The following is a 27,809-nucleotide window of genomic DNA, read 5'->3' as shown; positions in this document are numbered from 1 at the left end:
TTAAAGATCTCACTTATCAAGCTGTCGATGTAGGGATACTTGTAGACTCCTCCCTGGTGGTCAAGTATGGAGAGAGTGCATCAGCACATGCATTTCAAACACCTATGGGATGGAGTGGAATTCTTCAAAGCTTTGAAGAGGAACTTCTAGAGAAGTTCTCTGGATAATTCACAACTGTCCAGGAAACATGGATGACTGGACTGACTGCTTCCCATTAGGGAGAAACGTGTAGCATTGAAAGAAAGTATTCATGAGTCAAGTATTAAATTGTGGTTGGCAAAGTTGGGAACTATACATGAGCTGTGGAAGCTGTTTAGACAGACAGCGTGGAAAGGCCTCCCTGCTCTTGGACAGCAGGGAAAAAGGAAAGGATGATAAGGATTCCATCTCAAGCACATGGTGAATTTGTGGTAAGCAAAGTAAGAAAATGGCATTGCTATGAGACTGTTTGCCCATGCTAAACAGCATTAGTTGAGAATGTGGCTCTGGGGTTGATGTCTTCATTCTCTAGGCATTGTGCTGGGGGGGGGGGGGAGTTGGAGCAATGGCAACTAAAAGTAAAAAGTTTTTAAGGATATCTGAATCTAATATATGGAAATAACCAAAAGACATAAAATGTACATACTTCTTCATACATAAATTCAACTTCTTAGAGTTTAGCTTAAAGAAGGAGAGAGAAAAGAAGAGAGGGAGAAACGGAGAGAGAAAGGGAGAGAGGGAGATTCAAAGCATTATTTTTAAAAGGAAAATCTAAATGTCCCATAATAGAAGACTGGTTAAATTAATTATGGTTTGTCCGAAAACTGGAATACTCTAAAATCTTTAAAAATCGTATTGAAGAAGAATATTTAATGGCTTGAAAAACATCATACTATTAAACAGATAGAAAAGCAGGCTGTCATCAAGTATGTACAGTGTGATATATCATCTCATTTCTAAAGAGAAAACTGTACATTCACTGCAAGCAACGGATATCCATCAGAATGTTTTTTAACATCTAATATTACAATGCAAGCAGTTATCCATGTCATTAAAATTCTTCATCAAACGTCATATTCATGGTTGCAGACTATTCCATGGGAAGTGAATACCATAATGTGTTTATCTATTATCATTTGACGTTTCAGTTACTTCCAGTTTTTAATCATTACCGTTATTATTATATAATACTCTATGATGAACATGTGCCTCTCCTACGTCTTCAGCCTTCGAAAGCAACCAATTTTGAAAGAGTAAAACCCTTTTATTGTCACAAAATCAATGCCTATTATTAATTACATCCTTTTTAACACTTATCTGATACTATTTACCACTCTGTTTTAGAATGTAGTTTGTAATACAACTTATTTTGTTTGTAATAAAATTGCAGTATTTACTTTTAAATTTTATACATGAGATTTTCAAAATATAGTGAGTATTTTTTACCTGCATTTGTTTTATAACTCCTGTTACAAAAAGCTTTTAATAAATTCATTAGGTCTTCTCTCTCCAGAGAGCTTTGAAGCTCATTGAAGATAGGACTAATTATATTTCTTTGGTCTCACAGAGATCTGAGTTTTTCTGCCATAGTCCTTGACCTAATCCTCCCCTTAGTGAATATTCTAGGTCGTTGACTGACAAAAGAAAGCATTCTGAGATGTTAAGAATATATGAACACAAAGTAATTTTTAAATTTTTCCTAAGCAAGATAAGCATGATGTCATTTCCTAGTTTTAAAGGAAGTAATGCCCAGAATATCCAACCTACCGTGGTTCAAACTAAAGCACAATCATATATTCAAAGACTAATGTTGATCGTTCTTTCTGTTATCATTTATAAAGTGGTTTTCAAAAACAGATTAAATTTATGATGTAGTCACAGCTATGTAAATACACTTTTTAAAACCTATAACTAGAAAAAGAAATGCACCAAAATGAGTCTAGGGATTATCTTTGGGGGGGCAGAAATGTGGAAGATACTCATTCTCTCATCTTTTTATTTTATGAATTTTCCAAATTTTATATAATAAGTGTATATTTTTCATGTAGAAAACATAATAACGTTTATCTTTTAAAGAGTCAACAGGGCAAGGAACATGAAAATATTATTGCACTAGCTTCCTTGGCCTTCCATCCCTCGGATATTTTTCTTCTCATTTCTCTTCTCAGTAAAGCTCCTAGAGTAAATCAGATAAAGGATTAAGAATGGCCTGGCCCTCCAGAGACAAATTACTTTTAGATCTCCCTTGATTTCAAACCAGGGTTATTTCTTTCTCACCAAATTGGCAACAGTAACAACTAGAATCACAGCTCTATTTTTATATTTAATATCGGTTATCTAGCTAGGGCAACATTAGGTTTTAGTGATTTATGACTCCCTTGTACCATCCGAATTCACCTATACAATAAAGAACAAAGAAAACGGGACATCAGGAAGCAGCAAAGGATGTTTTCACTTTGAAGTAATATTTTAAACCAATCTTTGGGTATTTGTTTTAGATAGAAGGCAAAAATTGCCTCTGCGAAGAAAGCATGAGTCAGCAATTTCCATCCCTTCAGTTATCATGAGGAATCTTGCAAAACTAACTTGAAGTCACTTCGACATATATATTACACTATATGCAGGCTTAATGATGGGGACTGTCACAAAAGTGCTACAAGTAACTGGTATGTGTGTTAGGTGCGATTCTACAAACTTCCAGAGTCAAGGTACACTAGGGTAGAGAGGTGTCCCTTGGTCAGTATTTGTCCCTTCAAGGTTGTCAACTGACTGATTTTAAAGCATCTTGAGGTATTAAAAGCATGAAGTTTGAATCAGGTATGATGTGGTTTGCAGTTGTACCATTTAGTGAGCTGTGCGCTACATGTTATTAACTTCCCTGAGACTCAGTGTTTGGGTTTGTGAACTGGGGGAAGAATAATGACTGTCATTTTTGTGACAAATCGATAAGACAATGGGTTTTAAAAACCATGGAGTGTGAAAGAGTTCAATAAATGGAAGACGGTATTATTTATTCCAACCATTGTCAGCACTACCAGGTGGAAAATTCTGCCTCAGGTGTAACCAGATTAACAACATGCAAACTTTATGTCAAAGTCAAAAGCGGGATTGGTCCTAATTAAAGATATCCCAGAGTACACATTACTACTGGTGAATTTTAGGATCTGTTAGATTTCACTGAGTTGTTGGAATTGCATGAGATCATTCACTTTCTGGTGTGGCTCCAGATAGGACATAACCTCTCATCATTTACCTGCCAACCTCAAGCAAAAGTTCGTCTATCTATACTCCATCAATCACTTTTTCCCCTCATCCATTCTTTGAGCTGGTCTTCCATTAGACAGTAAAATAACTGAATAGATAACTGTGACTAATTCTGTACTTGGTACAGCACCTAGCATATCCTTTGAGCATTATGGATCATTTAAAAATAATGTTTAGGGAGTTTCCTGGTGGCCTAGTGGTTAGGATTCCAGGCTTTCACTGCCGTGGCCTGGGTTTAATCCAGCTGCGGAACTGAAATCCTGCAAGCTGTGTGGCATGGCCAAAATAAATAAAGAAAGAAAAGAAAAGTAATGTTTAATTGATATTTCCCACCAACCATGTATTCATTCAGTCATCTAACAAGTAATTTATTAAGTGCTTACTACGTTCCAGTCACTATTTTATTAAAGAGGATACTATGGTTAGCAAGAAAGTTAAGATCCCTGTCTCACTGATTGATATTCTAGTGGGGGAGACAGCAATAAAAAATAATAAACCAATAATTAAGATAATTTAAGACAGTGAAAATAGTTGTAAAGCTACCACACTGTGGTAAAATGATAGAGGACGCCAGGGTGCTGGGAATATAGAAGCTGGTGCTCATTTTTCTAGACATATAAGAGTTCATCCTTCTGAGGGGACATTAGAATAAGTACGGAAGGTACAGGATGAGATAGGAAAGGTAGGCATGGGCTAGATCACTTAGAACTTTGGAGGTCTTGGTAAAAGATCTGAATCTTATGCTGGTTTTGATAGGATGCCACTGGAAAGTTTTAAGCGAGGGAATGACATGACTTAATTTACACTATAGAAAGAGCACCACAGAGGGGAGGGCAATAAAAACCTTTGGGCTTCAAGTGTGGTACATAGATATTCAGTGAGGACAAGTGGAACGAGAGAGACAAGTCTGGAGGAAATAATTCTAATCATCCCGGCAAGAGATGATGCCAATTTGGTGGTAATGGAGGTGGAGTGATGTGGTGAGAGACAACAGGACTTCCTGATGGATTGGATGGTGGGAGAGGGATGGAAAGAGAGAAATGAAGGTTGATTTCTGGAGTGTTGGCCTTAGCAAGTGGGTGAATGGTGATGCCTTTTACTGAGATGGGGATGCCTAGAAGAGTAGCAAGTGTGTGGAGAGCAGTCGTAACAGCATAGCATATGGAATACATGCTGATTCTGAGCTAGGTCTTTTGATTAAGGGGAAAATATGTCTCCTATTCCCCAAATCTCTGATGTCATGTTTTATAATATTAGGTTCTAGTGACAATTTTCTGAAACTTGCTGAATTGTTCTCCACTTAGAGCCAAGTTAAGTTTACTGCTTGAATAATTTCCAGAGAATGAAGAAGATGCTCCCCTGCATTTGCCAGCTTTGCTCTTGTTTCTCCCTGAGCAGATCTTCGAAGCAGCTTGCTACTCTCTTTGTGAACCTGTGTGTCACCGCAGAGACCCATGAGGTCTCCGCTCTCTGGTTCCTGTGGTATGTGAAGCAGTGTGGGGGCAGTGCCAGGATCATCTCAACAACCAATGGAGGGCAGGTACCCATTCATACCCCGATCGTTGAAACAGAAAACCACCACTGCCTAAGTGAAAGATTGGCATCATCCTTCAGTCATGAAAGGATGGAACAGGAGGCAGGCTTGTGGCTTTTAGAGCTTAATCATAGCAGCTCAAAGTGACAGTCTGTTGTTAGGTACCCAGTGTGACAGCCCAGTGGCCAATGTCATTTTAAAATTAGGCTTGTCTCCTTTTTTTATGTTCTTTTGCAACTTTCCATTTGGATATACATCCGATGATTATTTGGTAAGTTTGTAAGAGACCAGCTGATGAACATAACTTGAGTGCTTCTTGGAAAGCTGAACAGAAAACGTCAGAAACGTATTTTCAGTTTAAAACACACACACCACATGGAATTCATTCATTCATTCAGTGCCTATTTCCTGAGCCTCAGCCTTGTATAATGTGCTATGCTGGGCACAGTAGGAAATGGATTAGAGTTCTTAGCTAATCTCCTCGACAGTCATTTTCCTTTCCTTCCCTTCCTCTTCCTGTCCCCTCCTCCATCTCATCACCCTCTTTCTTCTCCTTCTCCCCCTCCCTTCTCTTTCCCCTTCTCCGTGACCTTCTTTCTAGACCTATTTGAAATAGTCTTTTTAAAAATTAACTGAACTGAAAATTTAGGAGAAGACAGTCAGCTCAACTGTGGGCGCAGTCACGCAGGACATTAGGAAGCTTTTGCAGGTGGGTGCGGTGAGGTGAAATGGCCTCGGTGGCCACAGAAACAGCAGGTACCTGACCCAGGGTGAGACAGACAGACTGTAACAGGGAGTAGGCTGGCCTGGGGATGGGTGGGCCAGCAAGATTCTGAGACTGAGTAACAAGGAAACAGGAAACAGGCCTAGGTGTGCTCGGGCAAGTGGTGGCCCAGCAACTCAGCCAAAGGATGCAGGTAGGACACAGAGCAGGGGTCTCGGCCAGGCAGGCGGGACATGGGAGTCAGGCTGAGGATGTCCAGCTGAGTTTGGAGTCTGGGAGTCCATCAGAACATAGCCTGGAAGGCTCGAAAATGTGTAATTTTGTTGAAAGCCAGCAATCATTGGTTAGAAAACAATGGTGAAAGACACTACCCCCAACGGCAGCATGAAATTGTATACCTCACACAGTAAAGATATGAGGAAAACTAGCAACTTAGCAATTTATATCCATTCCTATATTTCCTACCCACCTCTTGGGTCCTTTTTTCTTTCCAGGAGAGGAAATTTGTGGGTGGATCTGGTCAAGTGAGTGAGCGAATAATGGACCTCCTTGGGGACCGAGTGAAGCTGGAGAGGCCTGTGATCCACATTGACCAGACAGGAGAAAATGTCCTTGTGGAGACCCTAAACCACGAGGTGTATGAGGTAACCAAGAGCCTTAAACCAGGGAGAAGAGACCAGAGTCCCATAGATAACCAGAGCTTAAATAAAGCGAAGAGTATTCTAGACTTTGTAGACAATACCTTTGCCAAAAGCAAAAAAGCTACCTCTGGGGCTTCCCTGGTGGCGCAGTGGTTGAGCGTCCGCCTGCCGATGCAGGGGACACGGGTTCGTGTCCCGGTCCTGGAGGATCCCACATGCCGCGGAGTGGCTGGGCCCGTGAGCCATGGCTGCTGAGCCTGTGCGTCCAGAGCCTGTGCTCTGCAATGGGAGAAGCCACAACAGTGAGAGGCCCACGTACCACCACCAAAAAAAAAAAAAAAAAAGCTACCTCTATCTGAAAGAAAGGAAAACAGAACCATAATATTTGGGGGTGAGGGTGGAGATTTACAAAACACATATTATCAACCCTCTGTATTGGGCTCCTACATAATTAGAACATCAAAGAAAATATTTATTTGATAACTATCAAGTGCCTCCTATGTGCCAGGCATTATTCTAGGAGTTGGGAACATAGCAGTGAACAAAACAGATAAAATTGTCTGCCTTCATGTGGCTTACATTCTAGTAAAGGAGAAAAGTTGTAATCAGATATATAAAATAGAGACTATGCCAAATAGTAATGAGTACTGTGGAAAAAACCAAGCAGGGAAGGGGGAGAGGGTGTGCCAGAAGGTGAGGTGGGATGATTGGTCATGCAATTTTAAATAGGTCATCAAGGAAGGCCTCACTCAGAAGGTGATGTTTGAGCACAGAACCCAAGGAGATGAGGGATTGAGCCAGGTGGCTCTCTGGGGAATAGTTTTCCAGGTAGACTGAAACAGCCAGTGCAAAGGCCCTGAGGTAAGAGCAAGCCTGGCATGTTGAAGTAACAGCAAGGTAGTCAAAATGGTGGAATTAAGAGGATTGAGGGGAAGAGTAACAGAAGATGAGATCACAGATGTGACAGGGGTTCCTTTCATGTATGACCTTGAAAGTGACTGTAAGGAACTTAGCTTTGACTCCAAGTGTGATGGGAAGTCATTGGAGGTTTTGAGCTAGGGAACAACAAGAGCTCATTTTGATTCTAACAAGTTTGATTCTTCTAGTTTCTCTTTTAAGAAGAGATTGAGTGGGGGACGAGGGTAAATGAGGGAGAAACATTAGAAAAAGAGCAAAAACAACCCACCAGCAATGTTTAACCACCCCGTTTTTCTTCCAGGCTAAGTATGTGATTAGCGCTATTCCTCCTGTTCTGGGCATGAAGATTCATTTCAGTCCCCCTCTGCCAATGATGAGAAACCAGCTGATCACTCGTGTGCCTTTGGGTTCAGTCATCAAGTGCATAGTTTATTATAAAGAGCCCTTCTGGAGGAATAAGGGTGAGTACTTTTCTTTGCTTAAAAGGTCCAAGAAACTTGGTGCAAAGTCACACATTTGCGTGTAACTGTTTTTCTTAGAATTCGGACGTAAAACATTCATCCAGGTTCTAAGGTCAGTTCCATCGAGTAAAGTACATTGGCACACACTCATGCAATTAAGTTCCCTTAGAATATGATCAACTCTTTTCATAATTCAGTATAAAGCTTACTAATCCCTTCACAAAATCTTGTGAAAATAGGTTATTAACATTTTCTGATACAGGTTTTTAAAGTATGAGTTTATAAAGCCGTTCACAAAGGTGGGGATTCTGAAAATTTCCAGGCAATTTCTCACTAGTGTCAAGATTCTACTATATGAAATTAAGTTCATTTATGCATTCATATATATTCAATAAGTGTGTGGCTCTACTGGATAGAACATTACAGGGATGCCCACTAAAATACTAGATTCTGCAACGATGGAAATGTTCCAGAGCGGCTCTGTCCAGGACAGCAGCCACTAGCCACGTGTGTGGGTATCAAACACTTGAAATGTAGCTAGTGAGACTGAGGACCTGAATTTTTCAATTTTATTTCATTTCAATTGCTTTAAAGTCAAATATAAAAAGCCACGCATGGCTATTTCATTTTAATAGCTTTAAATTCCAATGTAAAAATGCCACGCATGGCTACTATATTGGACAGCACAATGCTAGAGTCTTATCACATTGACTCTCATCACAGCTCCTTTTCTTCCGAGAGGAGTCCACGTAAGAACCGTCAGTACCTGGGACTGAGGGCAAAGGGAAGGATGGACTGAAATGAGGAGCTAGATTGCAGAAGGGAGAGGAAGGATGTGCTGGAGGCAAAGGGGGAAAGTTTCATATTCTTACCTTAGGGCGGTTCTTCCTGTATCTACCCCTTGCCACCACATTGCAGCCTCCTGATTCTCCCCCTTTGCAGGAAATTCTGTTTAGGACTGTTATTGGATTGGTGCATCAGTTGAACAAGTAATCTATCTTTCACAAAGGACGGTTCAGTGACCCACCATGGAGAGCTTGCTGGTGCTAAGCTTCTTCCTCTCGTGATCCAGGCCACCCGTTTTAGACAGCTGGTTGCTGGCGAGTGGATAAGGTTTAGGACCGTGGAATGGAGATTTTTTTTCTCTTAATGGCTCAGAATGCCTTTATTTATGGAGAAAATCTCTAGCTTTCCATTCATGTCTGCAGACCTTTATCTTAGGTCTGCAGTGTGCCAGGCAAGTTCATTGTTAGGTACTAGTATCAAAAAGAAAACCCAAGATGCAAACTATTATATATAGAATGAGTAAACAACAAGGTCCTACTGTATAGCACAGGGAACTGTATTCAGTATTCTGTGACAAACCATAATGGGAAAGAATATGAAAAAGAATAGATATATATGTATAACTGAATCACTGTGCTGTATGGCAGAAATTAACCCAACATTGTAAATCAACTACACTTCAATAAAATAAATTTAAAAAAGAAACAGAGAAAAGCCAAGTTCTTCATCCTCAAGAAGAGGGTGGGTCTGACTCGGTCCTTATTGGTAATGAGCCTTGAGTTACACTTTAAAAAATGATTGTAGACATGAGAGCCTCTTCAAAGCATTTTCAATTTCTTTTGAGAAATTGAATGTGTTTCCTCAGCCAACCTCTACTGAGCATCTATTGTATGACAGGCGCTGTGCTAGGCATTGGGAATTCAAAGGCATGTTTCCTTGCCCAGAAAATCCAGACTTGGGAGGAAGCCAGTCTTGTAAACTGATAATTGCATTACAATGTATTGAGTACACTGTTGGTGTTACCTAGGCTATTATAGAAACACAGGGGAGGGCTCCAAGACTCACATCCAATACCATTCCTGTTACATCGATAAGCAATTCAATAACAATATTTTGAAGGATTCTATAAGGGAATGAAATCTGAGGAAGTTAACTTTTGTAAGAAGTTATTTGCTTTGCGTCAGGCTTTCAACGCCATCCCTAAAGGCACTGTGGTTAATGAGTAATACAAAAGCACAGGGAATATGAGTTAACCAGATTCAAAGGGGGTGATTTTTGCAGCCCCAAACAGCCTAGCACAGTGACTGGCACATATGAGGCACTCAGCAATCAATCAGTCAAGATTACTGTTTGTTTGTTTTATAAGTGCAGCGTGGTTTGGACTATTAAAGAGAAGGTAACTTTTTGCCTTTTGATACAGGTAGCCCTAGCCAGTTCTTGCTGACTTGTAGAATGATTGTCCCAGGAAATGCTTTCCAGTTTCTTAAGTGTGTAGTATCTTTGTGAGTTTACAAGGAGGGGCCCCCTCTTCTTTGCTGGTCTCCCACCAAATCATCCTAAGCTCAGCCACCCTCACCATCAACACCCTGCCCTCCTGGGTCCCTGCAGGGGCAGGCGGTGCATCACAGCCACCTTAGCTTTGCCTCCCATCCCCACTTACCTGGAGAGAGCAGGCTCTTGCCGAAGCCTTATATCTTTCAGTATCCCTCGCTTTTGCTCATCTACACCATTTCTATTTTCCCTTAAATCTAAATGATTTCAACTGAAGTTTAAAATAACAGAAGCAGTACCTGCTTTTAAAAAAAATTACAGAAGTGAACTTATTCACTATAAAACTTTCAAAAAATAAAAGTGTTTGAAAAATGTCCCTCTCCAATTGCCCCTGCCCCCTTGGGGAACCACTGTTAAAAATGTAAGTTGTTTATCCTTAGAGATTTATTGTAGGCACAGGTAATATTTTCAATATATTGTACACATATATTGAAATGTATATATACTTTAAATGTGTATTAAAGAATATGCATAACATTTATAGGCAAATATAATTTTAAATAAATGTTATATACTTTCCCCAAACCATTTTTTAAAAAAATCATAATACACATTATACTGAAATTTGCTCTTTCCTATTAATGGTATGCCACAGACATTTCTCCACATCAGTGCATTTAAATCTACCTCATTTCAACAACTGAATAAACAGTATTTCACTGTATGGCTCTATCAAAATGTGCCCGATAGGTATGCTGATGATAGGCATTTCGATTGTTTCCAAGTTTTTGCTATTATACACTATGCTACAATAAACAGCTTCCTTCATATTGCTCTGAAGATTTGAATAGGAGCATTTCCTTTTGATAAATTTGTAAAAGTGCAATTACAATGTCAATTGACTTGGGTAGACTAGCTAATTAATATTTTTAACTTACTGCCAATCAGTAGGGGAAAACGTCCCATTTATCTATAATTTGTAAGTTTCATCATGAATAAGGCTTCAGGGCTGTGTGAAATCATTTTGTAAATTATCTATTTATCCTGTGCTTATTAATTTTTTTCTGTATGTGTTGCAAATATTTTCTCCCAGTGTACCAGTTTTTTAAAATTTTTTTATGATGGTTTCATTCTCCTATGAAATATATCTACATTCGGCTTTTCTGGACCAACAATTCTTTTCCACTGATTTTTGTCACTGGGCTCCAAATATTTTTTATAGCCCTATATTTAAAAAATTAAACATCAACTACCACTGAATATATTTATTCCTAAATTATGTACATGGACCACTGGAAAAAAGTGTATTGTTTTTCTTATAAAATATACAAGAGTAGTCATTTTTGAAAAGCTGGAATTGAAAAATAAGAATCTCTAATATCTTTCTCCACTATCCAGATGTGCAGTCTGGGTGTGCACACCCCACTTTGGAGAACACAGATTTATATTCTCTAATCCTTTGGCAGCACTGTACTATTTTAATCCCCGTAGCTTTATAATATGTTTGACATCTGGTAGGATATTCTCTCTTCATTATTTTTCCTGTAATTTTGTCCTTGGTAAATGTCAGTTATTCTTCCAGATGAATGTGATCGTCTTTTCAGAACTCCTCCTTCCACACTTCACACTCAAAAAGCTTCTCCTGAATTATTTTATTCTGAATAGTCCTCTTTGTTACCTCCCATAGGTACAATATCTTCTTTTTTCTCCTTGAGAATGTTACTTGCCACTTTGGGGGAAATTTCTTCTACTCTTTGTCTTTTCTTCCTGAGAGTTCCTTTTTGTTTGTTAGTTTGCTTCTGCTTTTGTCTTTGCTTCTTTTGTTAAAGAATTTTGTTCAATGTCTAGATGTCCTTGAATGGCCCTTGCTTTTTAAGAGTGAGGCTGAACCAGGCTAACTGGAAGTCCCATGTGCATGGGCAGAGCTCCTGAGCTTTCTACCTACAAATGATAGAACTGCTGCTGATGCCACGTGGTTTGTTCTGGCATGAACAGGACTCTTCCCTCTGCCCCTTGTTCCTTCACTTCTGCCCAGTGCACATGCATGGTGCAGAGACCAACTTTGTGCTGTGAAGGACGTGTCCAAGGAGCCCCTCCACCCAGAAAGCAGGGCCTCCACCCCAGCCAGCCTGGTGTCCTGCATGATCCCTCTGTCCAGTCCAGCAGAACCCCAAGTGACCCGTGAGCCCTTGCTCTTTTCTCTTATCACATCCTGTCCTCTTTCTTGTCTCCTTATAACAAGGTGATTCCTTAACTATTTCTGTTGTATTCTTAAATCTTCTTAAATTCTTCGACAAACTTTAAACATTTCTCCTTCCCCTGTTTCAGTTTTTCTCAATGTTTTTTTAGCCCCAGTACACCTGAGGGGCATGCAAGTACCCCTCAATCCAGTGACTGACTAGGACTATAGATGCAAAGTGGGGAGAGTCATGCGGGGAGAGAGAGAGAGAAGCAAGTGCAGGTAAAAAGGCCTACAGGTGTGTCTGCTCCCACACAGGTCGGGACAGTGCATACCCTCCAAGTTATTTCTCTGTTCTTTCTTCCTCATTTTGAAACCCACTCATTGGATTTTCTATACATTAGTTCCCAGGTCTTCCACCATAATTTTGTTCGAACAACCTCAATTTGCAAGTAAATGATGAAGCAGGAGGAGTGGTACACTGTAATCGGATCTTGTTATAACATTTCAAATTCTGCCCTGACATTTTCACCATTGCTCTGTTGTATTCTTTTGTTGAAATTACATATATTTTGTTCAGGAGGGGAATGAGAGAAGCACTTTTGTGCAGAATGAGCTGAAATTGTTTTCCAAGTTGTTCCGGAGGTCCTGTTTGAAATGAGGGTTTGGGACTCTGTGCATTTTATTTTCTTATTATCTTTTCTATATCCAGCAAAGATATCTTTTTTCTTTTTATTTATTTATTTTTATTGGCGTATAGTTGCTTTACAATGGTGTGTTAGTGTCTGCTGTACAACAAAGTGAATCAGCTATGTGTATACATATATCCCCTCCCTTTTAAGGAGGAGGGTGGAAAAGTGGAGGGACTCTGTGCATTTTAGTCATCTGGGTCCTCTCTGCCCTGTCTCTAGATAATCAAGAACTAGTTAGCATCGAATAAGTGGCTCCTCATAAAAGGTGAATGTTCAGTCCCTTCTACTTTACAGTAATAGACTAGCGTTTCTTTAACACATCTTTGGTTTTATCTGATTTCCTGTGAAAGAGGAAAGAGGGGCACACGTATTAACAGCAAGGAAAACAAGATTTCATTAAATGTTGGCCTGGATTAATTCATGATACCACGTTGCTGCTTTGCAGAGAGGGGCTAACCGTTTGAGTTTTTCACCAAATGTTGGCTCCTTAGCCTTCCTTTTGACATCAGCTTGGTTGGACTTTGTATATTTAGGGTATAATATCTTATTTTCAGCCTTTGGGCTTCTCAGGTTGAAAAACGTGTGCTTCGTCGTAACTGCTAAGGGTAGCTTGATAGGGTGATGAATGCCTTTTTCCATTTTGCTCTTCTCCAAGATTACTGTGGAAGCATGATTATTGAAGGAGAGGAAGCTCCAGTTGCCTACACGTTGGATGATACCAAACCTGATGGCAGCTATGCCGCCATAATAGGGTAAGGCATGCTTATGGTGGTGTGATAATCTTCCACGTTGACAACGTATTCCTATACTGTTAATAAATGTGCCCCAAACTTTGTTCAATAATTTTTTACCCAACGTCACTCTTCTCCAAATTCAGCAGTTGGAAAAATCTTATTGCTTTTTAAAAAATAATGTCTTCAAACAAATTAATATTTAGAAAGGAATTAGAATACCAATAACATTTGAAAATTTGTTAAACTAGTTTTCTGCTTCATGTTTAATACTAGGGGTTGATATATTCTGGTAAGCTATCTTTTGTGAAAACATGATATGAAGATTTGACTTAGGGTGTTTCACTAAGAGGGCTTCTTGTGGAGGCTGTGGAGGCATCTATGGTATTTACATGGGATGCTGAGATTTTCCAGGTCCCACTAGAGAGGAACGAAGACCAGCCCAGTTCTCAGCTTGGCGGGAAAAGCAGCACAGATGGGGATGTCATGGGCGGTGGTTACCTGGAGAAGCCAAAATTGAGATGGGTTTCAGGATCCGTATGAGTTTATTTCAGAGAGCCAAGGGTCAAAACAGGGAGATCAAAGCTAGCTGGTAAGTTGAAGGCAATCGTAGGGCTAGAAATGGAGGCGGATTCTAAAAGGCTGGGCACTAGGGAGATACCATCTTGAAGATAGAACCAAAGAGGAAGGGCTGGATGAAAATGGAAAGTCTCAGACACATCTAAGGTAGATATTTGAGGCCCAGGGCATATTCCTGTTGAGCACCAGCTATGCAGTGGGAGATGGGTCAGTCATGGTATTATCCCAGGCAAAAATTATGGCCAGTCATCTGTTTTGAGTCCCTTGAATCCCTAAAACTAGAAGGCGCCTTTTAGTGTCAGGAATGTAACCAGGAAATAGTAAAACATGGAACATAAAATTAGATAGTGTATGATTTGTTTCTTCTGGTTCACTTTTAACTTGTACACTAGGCACATGTGTAGCTATAGAAATGAGGCCAGGATGAAAGCAGCCATTGATTTCCCCTCCTTTTTCTTGTTTGTACGTTTTAGATTTATTCTTGCCCACAAAGCCAGAAAACTGACCCGTCTTACCAAAGAGGAAAGGTAGGGGAAAAAAGTACCCCTTCTCTCTTCCCTCCCTCTCTCTCCCTCCCTCACTCCTCCCTTATTTCCTCTGCCCCTCTCTCCCTTCCTGCCCACCTCTGTACTCCATCTCCCTTTCTTTCCTACTTCTTTTCTTCTTTCTACCCACTTTCAACTTTGCTTAACTTTTAAACTTAAAGACTGCTTAATACTATGTGTATTCCCAACACAACATGTCTGTTATGTTCATTATGAGGGTCTTGTATAAAGGCACAGTGCTGATAACTGAAGAACCAAGCATTCAAAATAATATTTATTGAGTTTATCATACATAAGATACCATGCAAGGAGCTATGGAGGATACAAAAATGGATATAGCCCAGGAGCTGAAATTTTACTTGGGGAGGAGATAACCAGGTAGACAAATGACCGCATTGCAGGGCAGTCTGCAGTACCTCCTGCATGAAGGATGCATAACTATTACATATCATAAGTACAGAAGGACTAGTTTCTCTGGAGGTGGCAATTTCTTTCAGCAATTAGTATTCACCACTACCAATTATTTATCCCCACACCACCACTGATAACATATTTACCAACTAAGAGCCCCTGAATTACGTTATAGCACATTCCTATCCCTCACAACCCTGCACCCTCCCCCCGCACCATTAGCATGCTGCTTTATGACTATTGCCATCACTGTGCTTGGCCAGGGCTATGGAAGTCTGACTGACCCACTCACTAAAAAAATGTCCCGGGCTCCCCTGGTGGCGCAGTGGTTGAGAGTCCGCCTGCCGATGCAGGGGACGCGGGTTCGTGCCCCGGTCCGGGAAGATCCCACATGCCGCGGAGTGGCTGGACCCGTGAGCCACAACCGAAGCCCGCGCGCCACAACTACTGAAGCCCGCGCACCTAGAGCTCGTGCTCCACAACAAAAGAAGCCACCGCAATGAGAAGCCTACGCACAGCAACAAAGTGTAGCCCCCGCTCGACGCAACTAGAGAAAGCCCGCGCACAGCAACAAAGACCCAATGCAGCCAAAAGTAAATAAATAATTTAAAAAATACACTTAAAAATAATAAAATAATAATAATACTTTTGAAATCATTGGCCTAACTCTAAATCACCTGTAAGATCCCCTTTAACAATACTATTCTATAAAAATCAGAATGGAAATAAGTCTAATCTCATACCTTAACTAATTATAACTTTTGGCTTACATCCAATTCCCCCATAAGACTAAATTTCTTAAGAGCTACCATTTATTGAGCATTTATTACGTATGTACCAGTTATTGAGCTGGGAACTTCATATGCTCTATATCAGTGGTTCTCAAACATAATCACCTGGAAGGTTTATGAAAACACAGTTGCTGCCACTGCTGTTTCTGAATTAGAAGGTCAAGGATGAGGTCTGAGAATCTGCATTTCTAACAAGTTCCCGGGTGATGCAGCTGCTGTTGCTGGTCCTGAGACCACATTGTTTTACCATCATTAGTGAAAAAAATCAGGTGAGTTTGTTGATGAAACTAAAGGTCAGAGAGTTTAAGTAACCTGTTCAAGACCTCATAGCATGGAAGAGGCAGAAGCAGAATTCGAAGCTTTTCCTGCTCCACTTTGCCCATTTCCTCTTAGTGGGATGGAGAGAGAAAGGAAGGTGAGCAAGAATCATGTCTCAGTCCTCCCAGAGTCTCCAGTGCTTAGGAAATTGACAGCAGGTACACAACGTTTTCTTGAATGAATGAACAAATTGCTGTGTGCCCCCAGTGAGGCAGGCAGTGCATCACTTTCTTTTCTTTAAAAACTATTTGTGACCTCACAGATTTAAGATATTGGAACTAGAACAAGGTGCCTTGTTTTGAAAAATTACAATGAAATGTCAAGTGGAAGCAATAGCTCAGAATCTTTTTGAATGATGGGAATCATAGGTACATCTTTGACTTTTTCTTCCTTTCTCATTTTCACTTATTTTTCCCCCTCTCTTCCCATAGGTTGAAGAAACTTTGTGACCTCTACGCAAAAGTTCTGGGCTCACAAGAAGCTTTGCACGTAAGGCTTCCCAACCCTTCCCTAAGGGAGAGAGATCTTGCTTTGTTGTCAGGGGGCTAGCAGGGATGGGCTTGTGCAAGAAGGGCTCTAGAGCTCATGTTTTCCCTGATCTATTCTCGGAGGAGTCTGCACCAGAGTTGGTAAACTTATGAGTTGTCCCAGAGAGTATGGGCCCTGGCTGTGCTAGTGGCAGCTTAGGCACCTTGCAACACTGATGTGTTTTAGGTGGTGCTACCCTTGTCCCTGAGTTCAGAGCTCTTCCTGTAGCAGGGAAGACATGCTGATTGGCTCAAGGTGAGCCCTGTCAGCTGAGTTTCCTAGACATCTTGGCAGGTAGCCTGAGTAAGCTGTGATCTTCAAATTCAAAGTAGTTCCCCTCCCCACTGGGTGGTTAAAGGTGGGATGGGATGGGTAGGGAGGCAGTGCGGTAGGGGCATTTGGTGATAGTCAAAGGGCCCAAAGGGCCCATAACCATTAGCCATAACGACCTCCTTCATCAATATTTAAAACAATGAACTGACATTCTCGTTCCATTCACAACTGCTGGGTTTTTAATGTTTTGACACGGATTACGTCACCTTTTGAAAGCTATTATTAAATCCAGTTATCTGTGCAGCACTTGAAGACAATGGAAAAGGATGTACAAATGAGCAGTTAAAGCATGAGAAAATCTAATAAAGGGGCTAAGAATGTTTAACTTGTTAAGCCTCTTAAATCCAGATCTCTGCAGTGCACGCCTTGACCTAGTTGAACAGCTACATGGCTTCATCTTATCCCTCAGACACTTACTTTGCTCAGCTTTGCAGTGGCTTTCCTCCTCCTAGTCAAGTTGTTGTGGCTTTTGAATTTGTCATTTTGGTTCATCCTTTTAAAGCAAGAGTTACTTGTTATAGGTGAAACACACGCTCATGAAGGTTTGGGGGATTCCTCCGCAGTAAATGAACAAGAATGACGAATTGACTGGTTTGGAGAGAAACGTAATAATAATGAAGAATGTGTTTTGTTTCATTTTTTTGCTTTCACACACCATTTAACAAGTTTAAATATAAGCATAGCCTCTGGGCGCAAGTGTAATATGAGTGAGGTGGCAAGACCCAAAGTATATACACATTAAAAATTAATCCTACCACAGCTGCTAAAATTGACTGGTCTTTCTGTTTAAATATTCGGTTCAAGATATTTCTCCCTGGTAGAGACTCAAGCTTTTTTGAAGTTACGTTCTGAGACACCCTCAGGCTGAGACAGTGCAGAACTGAGGATTCTCCGACAACCTGTGAGATGGTTGTTCAGGGAAAACCCCAGTGGGAGGGGAAAGAAGTTGTGCTCAATTTCCCAAAAAGTTGATCATTTTTAATATGGGAAAGTCTATTTTCCTAAGAAGAATGTGGATGATTAATTGCTGGTGATAAAAATGAGGTGGTCCTGGGAATTCCTGGCTGTCCAGTGGTTAGGACTCCGAGCTCTCACTGCTGAGGGGCTGGGTTCGATCCCTGGTAGGGGAACTAAGATCTCACAAGCCACAAGGCGTGGCCAAAAAAAAAAAAAAACGAGTTGGTCATGCTGTTGTTTGCTCTTGGCACAGAGATGGGCACTTGCTTTGGTGTCTGTCCTGGGAGCAAGGAAAGGTGAAAGATGAAGTCCAACCTTTCTTCTGATCAGCTGACTGGAGACAGCCAGAGAAGGATGCTCATGAGATGGAAGAGCGCCGGGCCTGAGGCATCAGAGCAACTTACACCCCTCAGACAGGGCCTCGTGCTTTGTAAATAGGATTCGTTACAAATGACTATCCGAAGTCCCATGTGTGACTGCAAATTTTTAAAACAAAACATCTTTTCCAAATCTATTTTTATGCTCACATTTTTCTCTTAAGACTTGCCGTGTTGATTTTATCTTTTCAAAATAATACCTGGGCTTCCCTGATGGCGCAGTGGTTGAGAGTCCGCCTGCCGATGCAGGGGACGCGGGTTCGTGCCGCGGTCCGGGAGGATCCCACATGCCGCGGAGCGGCTGGGCCCGTGAGCCATGGCCGCTGAGCCTGCACATCTGGAGCCTGTGCTCCGCAGCGGGAGAGGCCACAGCAGTGAGAGGCCCGCGCACCGCAAAATAATAATAATAATAATACCTAATGATAACACATGTTTAGTTATTGTAGTAAAGAGCTTGAACTTTGCAAAATTTCAGCTAATGTTTTGCCTGTTCATGGCAAAAACATATTTTTCAGACCGATAGCTGCCTGCATCGCCATCAACAGAAGTGCCTACGTCCCATGAAAACATTAATCTGTCTGTTCTAGCTTCTCTCAACGAAGTTGACTTGCATGAAAAACATGAATCTGGTCATTCTTTTTCCTTAACAGGCATGCTTTTCTACTTTTTTCAACCTCCTTACTCCAGTAAGCATAAATCCCTTTTTAAACTTGTCTTGAAACCATTAGGCACTAAAAACTTCTCAACACGTAAGGCCAATTTAAACATAGAGCTAGACAATTGCAGCTTACGAACAGTACCTGGGACATGAATGAACCAAGTGAGAAAACTTTCTAAGTCAGAATTTCTTAGAAGTCTATTACCAAGTCTATTACCAAGAAGTCTGTTACCAAGTCAATTACCAAGGACATTTACCTGCCCAAAGTCCTATCTCTAAAAACATCGGGATAATAAGGCTCTATTTCAGACAGATACTGGTTGTCCAATAGGAAGCCTACTGGACTGTGTTTGATTTATTCGAGACTAGATTGCTTCCTTTGAGTCTCCTTTGAGTTTTTGTCACTCTGCCTTGCAGCCGGTGCACTATGAAGAGAAGAACTGGTGTGAGGAGCAGTACTCCGGGGGCTGCTACACGACCTACTTCCCCCCAGGGATCCTGACTCAGTATGGAAGGTAGAGTAAAAGTGGGCTCAGTTCTAACTGAAACTCCCTGAATCTGAGTCCATAACTCTAAGAAGGTTCGTGGAGCTCTTCTCCGCTGTTCCTTGTAAATGCTGGAAAAAAAATCCCCAAATCCCCAGTTTCCTTTGGATCTCGTGAATCTCACTAATGAAGTCATTATAATTCTGCATCATGGTGGTGCCCTTGACTCTTAATTCCTCTGAAGGAGCAATCCCAATCAATAGAACCAAAGAAGGTGGCAGCGTAAGAATAGGAATTTAGATAGAGGGTTCACTTATATTGTCAGAAGAAGTGTCCTTATACTGAGTTTAGGGCTCAGTAGAACTTCCTCAATGGGCACTGTATAGGTGCCAACATGGGTACAGCATTATAAAAGCAAATTGTGTTCTAGACTGGGGGTAAAGGGACTTGGGTTCCACCCCCTGATCCTACCAATAACCAACTTTGTCATCCTGGACGGGTCACTTCTCCTCTCTGGACCTCACTTTCCTTAGCAGGTGTATGAGAAAGCGCAAGATGGCATACAGTAGACAAGAATCAGTATGTTAACAGGAGCATAAGTTATTTTTCACATCTTCATTGAGATATAATTCACATACCATACAATTCACCCATTCGAAGTGTATAATTCAATGGCTTTTAGCATTTACAGTGTTGTGCAGCCAGGTATGACTCATTGGTGTTTAGTTCATTGTATTCCATGACAACAACCAGGTATGAATTAGTAATATAGTAGTAATTATTATGACCATCGAAGTAATACTAAACGAAGTAATCATTTAATGCCAAGAGCTCAATCTAAACAAAATAGGAAATGTAGAGTGATGAGTAAAAGGCTGAGTATGCAACAAAAAAAGGGTATTAGTAAATGTAAATGGCTAATCAATCTGTTTGTGAAAACCAGTCAAAGAAGGATTAAAACCTGCTTGTGGGCTTCCCTGGTGGCGCAGCGGTTGAGAGTCCGCCTGCCGATGCAGGGGACACGGGCTCGTGTCCCGGTCTGGGAAGATCCCACGTGCCGCAGAGCGGCTGGGCCCGTGAGCCATGGCCGCTGGGCCTGTGCGTCCGGAGCCTGTGCTCCGCAACGGGAGAGGCCACAACAGTGAGAGACCCGCGTACCATAAAAAAAAAAAAACCTCCTTGTGAGAGGATACATAATGGCTTTGGTGAGCACTTTCCTCATCTTCCTGAAGATGGTAAAATATCATCTATGAGATCATTCAGAGGGTGCCACCTGATTAGCTACTGGTCATTAAGTTAATTTTTGGATATGCTGATTGTAGAATATGTCAGTAGTAATTGTTGCATTCAGCACTTATTGGCTAAGTGCCAACTATTGGCCAAACACTCTGCTGAAAACTTCAATATATAGGCAGACCTCGAAGATATTGTGAGTTAGGTTCCAGACTACTGCAATAAAGCGAGTCACACAAAATTATTTTCTTTTTGGTTGCCCAGCACGTACAAAAGTTATGTTTACATTATACTGTAGTCTATTGAGTGTGCAAGAGCATTATGTCTAAAAAAAGTACATATCTTAATTAAAAAATATTTTGTTGCTAAGAAATGCTAAGCATCATCTGACAATGCCGGGTTGCCACAGACCTTCAATTCGTGAAAAAAAAATGCAATATTTGTGAAGTGCAATAAAGCAAAGCACAACGAAACAAAGTTTGCCTGTACCAAGATAAGCCCTCCCTGCTGTAGAGGAGCTGACGGTGTTAGGAGCTAGGGTAGGGATGGGGAGAGGAGAGAATATCAAACATTGACTCAAACATACGATGGTAAGTACTCTAAGAATAGAGGGGCATAAAAATGCCATGGGGGCCCAGGGAGGGATGGGCTAGCCTTACCTAGAGAAAGCTGAGAAGGTTTCATAATACACATACCACCTGAGAATTGTAGAAGGCAGAGAAAAGGCTACTGGGGAATGTATTCTAGGCAGACGGAACCATTTGAGCAAACGCTTCCTGCAGGAATCTAACAAGTTCATGGAATGTCTGAGGAAAAGTTACACGGCTGGGCCTTTTGGGTGATTTTGAGGATAGAATAGAGAGTAAGAAAGGCAGATAGGATCCTTTGCTTCATAGAACACATTTAGGAATACAAAACTTTACCTCTCAACAGAGAAAGACCATCAGTTTTGTGATGTGATTAGATTTCTGACCACGGAGTGGCTAGTTTCATGCTCAATCCCATAAGGAGTGTCAGGAAAATGCCTTTGGAGTGATGGGGTCAGTGGGGGGCGGGGCGGGGGGGAAGGACACTCACCTGCACTAGCCTGACCCTGACCACATGAAAGAAGCAAGATAAACCCCATCATATCAGGCATTTGTGGTGACATGGCAGCACCCTCCTTCATCTTTATTCCTTCTCAGGGCCATGTTTCAGGCTTCATGTGACTAGCTTCAATCTGTAGGATAGAAACTGAAGCAGAGCATATCTTAGTGACATACCTCTCAATCCAAGCAAGGACAACTGGCCTGCAGGGATTCCCTTGACCTTTCGGGTCCATGACATTTGGGGTACTGCAAGGAATTTTATCTTCATGGCCTAGAAATTACACAGTAAATGTTCTGCTTCCAAATGGAAGACAGAGGACAGTATTGACAGTACAACTCTAGTAAAAAAATAAACTCACATTTCTTAAGGTTTTTTACTTTAAGAAATGTGTGTTGATTTCTTAGACTGAAATATTGGGTTGGGTTTTTCTGTAAGATGTTATGAAAACCCGAATGAACTTTTTGGCCAACCCAACACTTTAGTGATTAAGTAGTGGTAAAGCACATAAGGAAGTATACGTGGAAATATCCTATAGTGTCTATTCCCTCACCTGCACGAGAAACGGCAGGGATTTTTCTTCCCCAGTTTTGGGGCTTTCTTTTTCCCCAAAGGAAGATTTCCACGTGACAAGTGGAGGGAAGATATCTTTGCCTGTTTGAAATAAATTCTTGGTTTTTACATTTTTACATTCCAGTAGTCAGCATGATTAATTCTCTAAGCCTTTATTCTCTCTTCTAATATTTAATTCTAGGATTTGGCCAGGCCTCCCAGAGGTTTCCAATTTGGGTTCCGTCTGTTTGAAAACAGTGATTCATGTGGTGAAAGCAGCACTGTTTAAAGAACGTGGAAAAAGCAAAATTACCTTCTCTTGCCGAGAACCCTTCCCGAATACGCTTAGGCTCTCCAGCCCATGCTGGCTATGAATAATTCCAGATTATGCTGTGTATTATTATCGGCATTCTAGTATTCTATAGTATCTTCTATTCTCCTCCCCTCTTTTTGCTTGATGGCAACAATAAGGGTAGGCGAAGGAAAACCCACCAATTCAAGCCAACTCATTTGGTTTTCTGTAAAAGGCCCAGTGGTATACAGTGTTGACTAAGACAGAGCCTGGATGTTAGCTCTGGACATCCACATCCATTATCTGTAATATAATGGAAACCTGGAATAGGATGAATAATGACATGTTGATGGTGCTTCCCTTATGGTATTTTTGTCAGGGTAACAACAAACTGCCCCTTGTAGAAACTAAGTGCTGTGATACTCTGTCCTTTTGTGTAGCATATGGGCACTCTTTGTTAACTAGTGATGATGATGATACACCAGGAAAAGTATATAACATAAAGACAGAGACTTTGACATCTGGTCGACCTAGGTCAAATCCTAGCTCTGCAATTTTCTAGCAAGTGGGTCTTGGCAAGTCAGCACACATTTCTCTAAGCCTCAGTTTCCTCATGTGTAAAATGGGATAATTGTAGCTATGCCATGGAGTTCTTTAAAAAGATTAAAAAAATAATTCAATAGAGGGGGGATGTATAACCAAGTGGTTAAGACTGTGGGCCCTGGAGTCAGATGACCTGGATTCAAATACCGGTTCTGCTACTTACTAGCTATGACCTAGTGTAAATTACTTTGTCTTTGTTGCTGCTTAGATTCCTCAGCAAAGCAGACTCTGAAGCAAAGATGAGCATATAGGATATGTACTAGGGAGAGCCTAGGCATCAACATCTGTGGAAGGCAGAGGAAGGAAGCAGGAGCGGGCAGAGAGAGAAGTTGGGTTTCTCTCAGTGAAGTTCCAGTGAAGACCTCAGCTGATCCTTCAGGGAGCTCTGGGACTAAGATGGCCCTTCAGAAATGTCCCAAGTTGGGGCGAGGGGTCAGGTTTTTATAGCCCTGTGATGATCAGTCACTGGATGCAATTGCTACTGGAAGGAGGCATGACCTTGAACCAGGCAATTTTCTTTAGTGGAGGCAGTTGCCAAAGAGGGCTGACATCAGAAGGCCATCTTCCTGCAGCACTTCCAGCACCTGGGAATAAGTCCTTCATGTTTTTTTTGTTTTTACTATATGATTCCATTTATATAAAATACTAGAAAATGCAAACTAATCTATAGAGACAGAAAGCAGATCGGTGGTCGACTGGGGAGGGGGGCCTGGAATGGGCCAAGAGCAGGGAAGAACAGCAAGGTCCTTCATTTTTGAAGGGGGGTCTAGGCAGGGCACCACAGTGTCCACTACAGCCTCTGTACCTCCATATTCTCACCTGCAAAATGGGGATTATAATCGTACTGACCTCATATGGTTGTGGTAAAGATTACTGCACTTAGAAGAGTGTTTGGCGCCCCCCAAAATGTTAACTGTTATAATTTAATGCAGTAAAACTCTTCACACTGGTAGAGCTAAGTGCTAAAGGAATGGTGGTTTTGGAGCCGTAGTCATACTCACAGAGCTGTTAAATGTTACTAATAGAAAAGGTTTTAAAAATTATTGGATCATGCCCCTTAGGAGATGGGGAAGCCAGAGCTCAGTGAGAGGAAGTGATTTGCCAAGTTCATTGGTGGAATGACCAGGCGGGAAACTGGGGGCACGTGTCCCCTCGCTCAAAGTTGGTGAACCAGCTATCCATGACTGGGCATATACAGTCCCTCACTTTACGTATGTGAAGCAAATACTTATTTTACCTCCATTGATGTCAGTCCCTTTACCTGTAAGCTCTTGGTGCAGGAGTGAACTTTGGCTTTTATTTCATTTTGTCTGTGACAAAGATCATGTAAGAACTGGAGGAGCTCATGAACGTTATTCCAAAATTGCCAATGGACTTCCTGACATTTAGAGTCTGAGGAAATGGACCAGCCTTGGTCTTTGTGGGAAGGCTCTCCTCTGGCTCTCTGAGACTGACCACTTTTATTCTTTGCTTTGCTTTCAAGGGTTCTACGCCAGCCAGTGGGCAGGATTTACTTCGCAGGCACGGAGACTGCTGCACACTGGAGTGGCTACATGGAGGGGGCTGTGGAGGCCGGGGAGAGAGCAGCCCGAGAGGTAAGGCCTGGGGTCATGGGCTGTGGGGAAGGAAGCAACTCACGGGCCTGACAAACAGGTTAAATATGTCTGAGATCCTGGAAGCCAATTCCCCGTGAACCCCCATCTGAAGGACAGTGAAACACCTTTTTAACAGTAGTCACAGGTGAAATGAACACCTTAACCCAAAAGTAAGAATGAGTCCAAGGTAAAAAGAGTCCATGGGGCAAAAGATCACCATGGCTATACTTGAGAGATAACCTAGGTCTAATATTATAGAACCAAACATGTTTACACTAGGATTCAGAATTCATTTATATATTTTCCGACAGTTCCTCTCATCTCATCCCTATTAAGGCGTGTTCACGGCTATTAAAATTGATGGTGAGTCTAATGGTTGGACCTTCTTATGCTGTAGATCGAAGACCTTTTGGATCTTTTTGAAGGTTCAATGGACTACACTGGCTTTTACCCTGGTGTTTTTGATGGATATCCCAAAAGACATCGTTAGTCCTTTATTTAAAGAGTAGATTAGGAGAAAGATGGTGTCATTTTTGTTATTCACCAAGATGCGCTTTCTTTTCAGATCCTGCATGCCATGGGAAAGATCCCAGAGGATGAAATCTGGCAGCCCGAACCAGAGTCTGTGGTAGGTTATATTTTATATCATGAATTTAAATCTCTTTCCTCTAAAAACAATTACTTATGAATAGAGCACACCTGTATATATTCACAGACCTTCCCCTAAGTGATTCAACCCATGAATGTTTAAAGAGATGCCACGGGTTAGGGCAGAGGTGAGGGATTTAGAAGAACTTTGATAAAATTGCAGCTGCCACATGCCTTGCAGATTATTAGGAAAAAATAAATTATTTTTTGGTCGGATGAGACTTTACTCGGAGAGTTCTAGACTTATTAAGAACTCAATAAATGTCTGTTGAATAAATCTCTAACCTGGTGATAGGGGGGGAGGAAATGAAAGGAAGATATGTCAGTATCCCCTGTCTGGGGACAAAGGAGTGGAATGAAATGGAGCAGATTTAGGTTAAAAATGCATTTTCAATATACCTATCATTTTGTAAAAAAACCCCAGGAAATTTTCCTGACTGGAAGGAAGTATACACATCATAGAGGACAAGGGTCCAAAAGGTCAAAGGTATTCGTCTGTCAAGTGTAAGGTTAAAAACAGTAGCCTGGCCACTCCAAAGTCATTGTCTTAGTACTTCTGTCAGAGATGGGATTGAGGACTGAGTGGACCACAGGTGTATCCACTCAGCAAATATTTATTGTGCACTTGCTTTGCATCAGCCGCTGGGATAATGATACAGCAGTGCTTTCAGAGCTCAACATGTGGTGGGGAGAACAGATGATAACAAAAAAGCCCACGTGCCATGAACATGACACGCTGAGAATGTAAAAAGAAGGGGTCATCTTAGTTTGGGGACACTGGAAAGGCTCCCGAAGGAAGTGAGATATAAACTGAGACTTGAAGTTAGTGGTCAGAATTAGTTAAGTAAAGGGCCCAGTGGGGAACGGGGAATGAATGTTCTCAACAAAGGGAATGTGACGTTTCATGGCCTAGAGTTTGGCAAGTGTGAGTCACGTTCGGAGAACTGGAAGAAATACAGACTTTCTGTACTGACACCAAATATTCTCTGAACCCAGGATGTCCCTGCGAAGCCCATTACCACCACCTTCTTGGAGAGACATTTGCCCTCCGTGCCCGGCCTGCTGAGGCTGATTGGATTGACCACCATCTTGTCAGCAACTGCTCTTGGCTACCTGGCCCACAAAAGGGGGCTACTTGTGCGGGTCTAAAGAGAGGGCATCTGTAACCACACCCTCTTCTGCTTCTATTCGGTGTGTGGGTTTGGGGAAGGAGTTGTAACAAAGTTCCATGAAGACACAAAGAATGTAGAGTGAAGTGGAGAGCATGACGATAAGTCAGACTTCGACCACAGGAAAACACAATATCTCTTTCTCCATTTTGATTCCTGTGTATTGTCTAGTACCTAGCTTAGCACTCTGTCTCACCCATTTCCAAGTTCACCGGTCTCAGAATCTTTACAGTAGTTAAACAGGCTTGTTAAAGGTCCTTGCTATCCTACAGTATACATTGCCCAGGCACAAAAAACTAGCTTTTTCCTACCTCTGTGGCTTTGTGCTTGTCCTTCCTCTTACCTGTAAGGTCCACATCTTCCAAGATCTCTGCATTTGTCCTTAGAATCCTGTACTGTTACACCTGGAAGAACTTAGACACCACCTTGTCCTTACTTGCTATTTTAGAGTTGAGCAAACTGAAGTCAGGAGCGGTGGGACTTAATTGCCCAAGGCCCACAATAAGCCACTGATATTTTGTTGACTAGAACACAGGTCCATTGCTTTATCCCATTTCCCAGGATGAATTTCCCGATCACCCTCTCTACTCCCTGCCATGGTCGCTGATCGTGTCCCCCTTGTGTGGGTTTACTCTGTACTAAGTTGTTTTGTGCTACTCAGTATATTTCCTTAAGTTTTATTGTCTTCTGCAGTGTGTCTTCAGCTCATTTTAATTTTTTTGAGGGTAGAAGTCTTGTCTTTTCTTCCTCTTGTATCCTCCCTTGTATCTGGATACGAAGGTTAATACACATTTGGGTAATTAAAAATAAAGTTGATTGACCAGATGTCTGTTGCCTTTTCTTTTTGGGTAATGACTTTCAAGGGTTTTGACAAATCAAATCAAGATCCAGTATCAGGTATATAATTGTGGCTTAAAAGCATTGAGTCAAAATTTCCTTGAAGCTCAGATGATGCATGCATTTGGATTGTGTGATCCATCATGGGTGCTGTCTATGTGAGCAGTTGGTAAATGATTTATAATGATATCATAAGGATGCTAAAAGACAGCTCCTTGCTTTCACCCCCTCTGCCCCCGAAAAAAGGCTGTCAAAATAATTGACATGTTAATAAGATGCTTTAACTATTAAGACAATTATAATATTTCAGTTGACCTTTCATATTCCTTATCAGTGCAAAGCTTTTTACTAGGTACACTCATTAATTTAAAACCATAGTTCCACAGTCCATTAAATCCTATTTGAACTACTT

General features: G+C 41.4%; 1 protein-coding gene across 1 annotated transcript in view; it reads left to right on the top strand.

Moving 5' to 3' along the window:
• MAOB (monoamine oxidase B) overlaps positions 1 to 27,380 on the top strand; it is a 110,964-nt gene extending 83,584 nt beyond the window's left edge. The window contains exons 6-15 of the mRNA XM_082865300.1: positions 4,642 to 4,783; positions 5,996 to 6,145; positions 7,362 to 7,521; positions 13,325 to 13,421; positions 14,453 to 14,506; positions 16,476 to 16,533; positions 19,315 to 19,412; positions 24,632 to 24,743; positions 25,309 to 25,371; positions 26,388 to 27,380. Coding sequence (XP_082721426.1) covers positions 4,642 to 4,783; positions 5,996 to 6,145; positions 7,362 to 7,521; positions 13,325 to 13,421; positions 14,453 to 14,506; positions 16,476 to 16,533; positions 19,315 to 19,412; positions 24,632 to 24,743; positions 25,309 to 25,371; positions 26,388 to 26,540 — 1,087 coding nt within the window. The 3' untranslated portion in view covers positions 26,541 to 27,380. The remainder of the gene's footprint in view (positions 1 to 4,641; positions 4,784 to 5,995; positions 6,146 to 7,361; positions 7,522 to 13,324; positions 13,422 to 14,452; positions 14,507 to 16,475; positions 16,534 to 19,314; positions 19,413 to 24,631; positions 24,744 to 25,308; positions 25,372 to 26,387) is intronic.
• Positions 27,381 to 27,809: the final 429 nt, after the last annotated feature.

This window comes from Leucopleurus acutus, assembly GCF_964270905.1.
Source record: "Leucopleurus acutus genome assembly, chromosome: X".
Taxonomy (NCBI): domain Eukaryota; kingdom Metazoa; phylum Chordata; class Mammalia; order Artiodactyla; family Delphinidae; genus Leucopleurus; species Leucopleurus acutus.
Note: the sequence above shows the minus strand (reverse complement) of the source record. Positions and strands in the feature narration are given on the sequence as shown.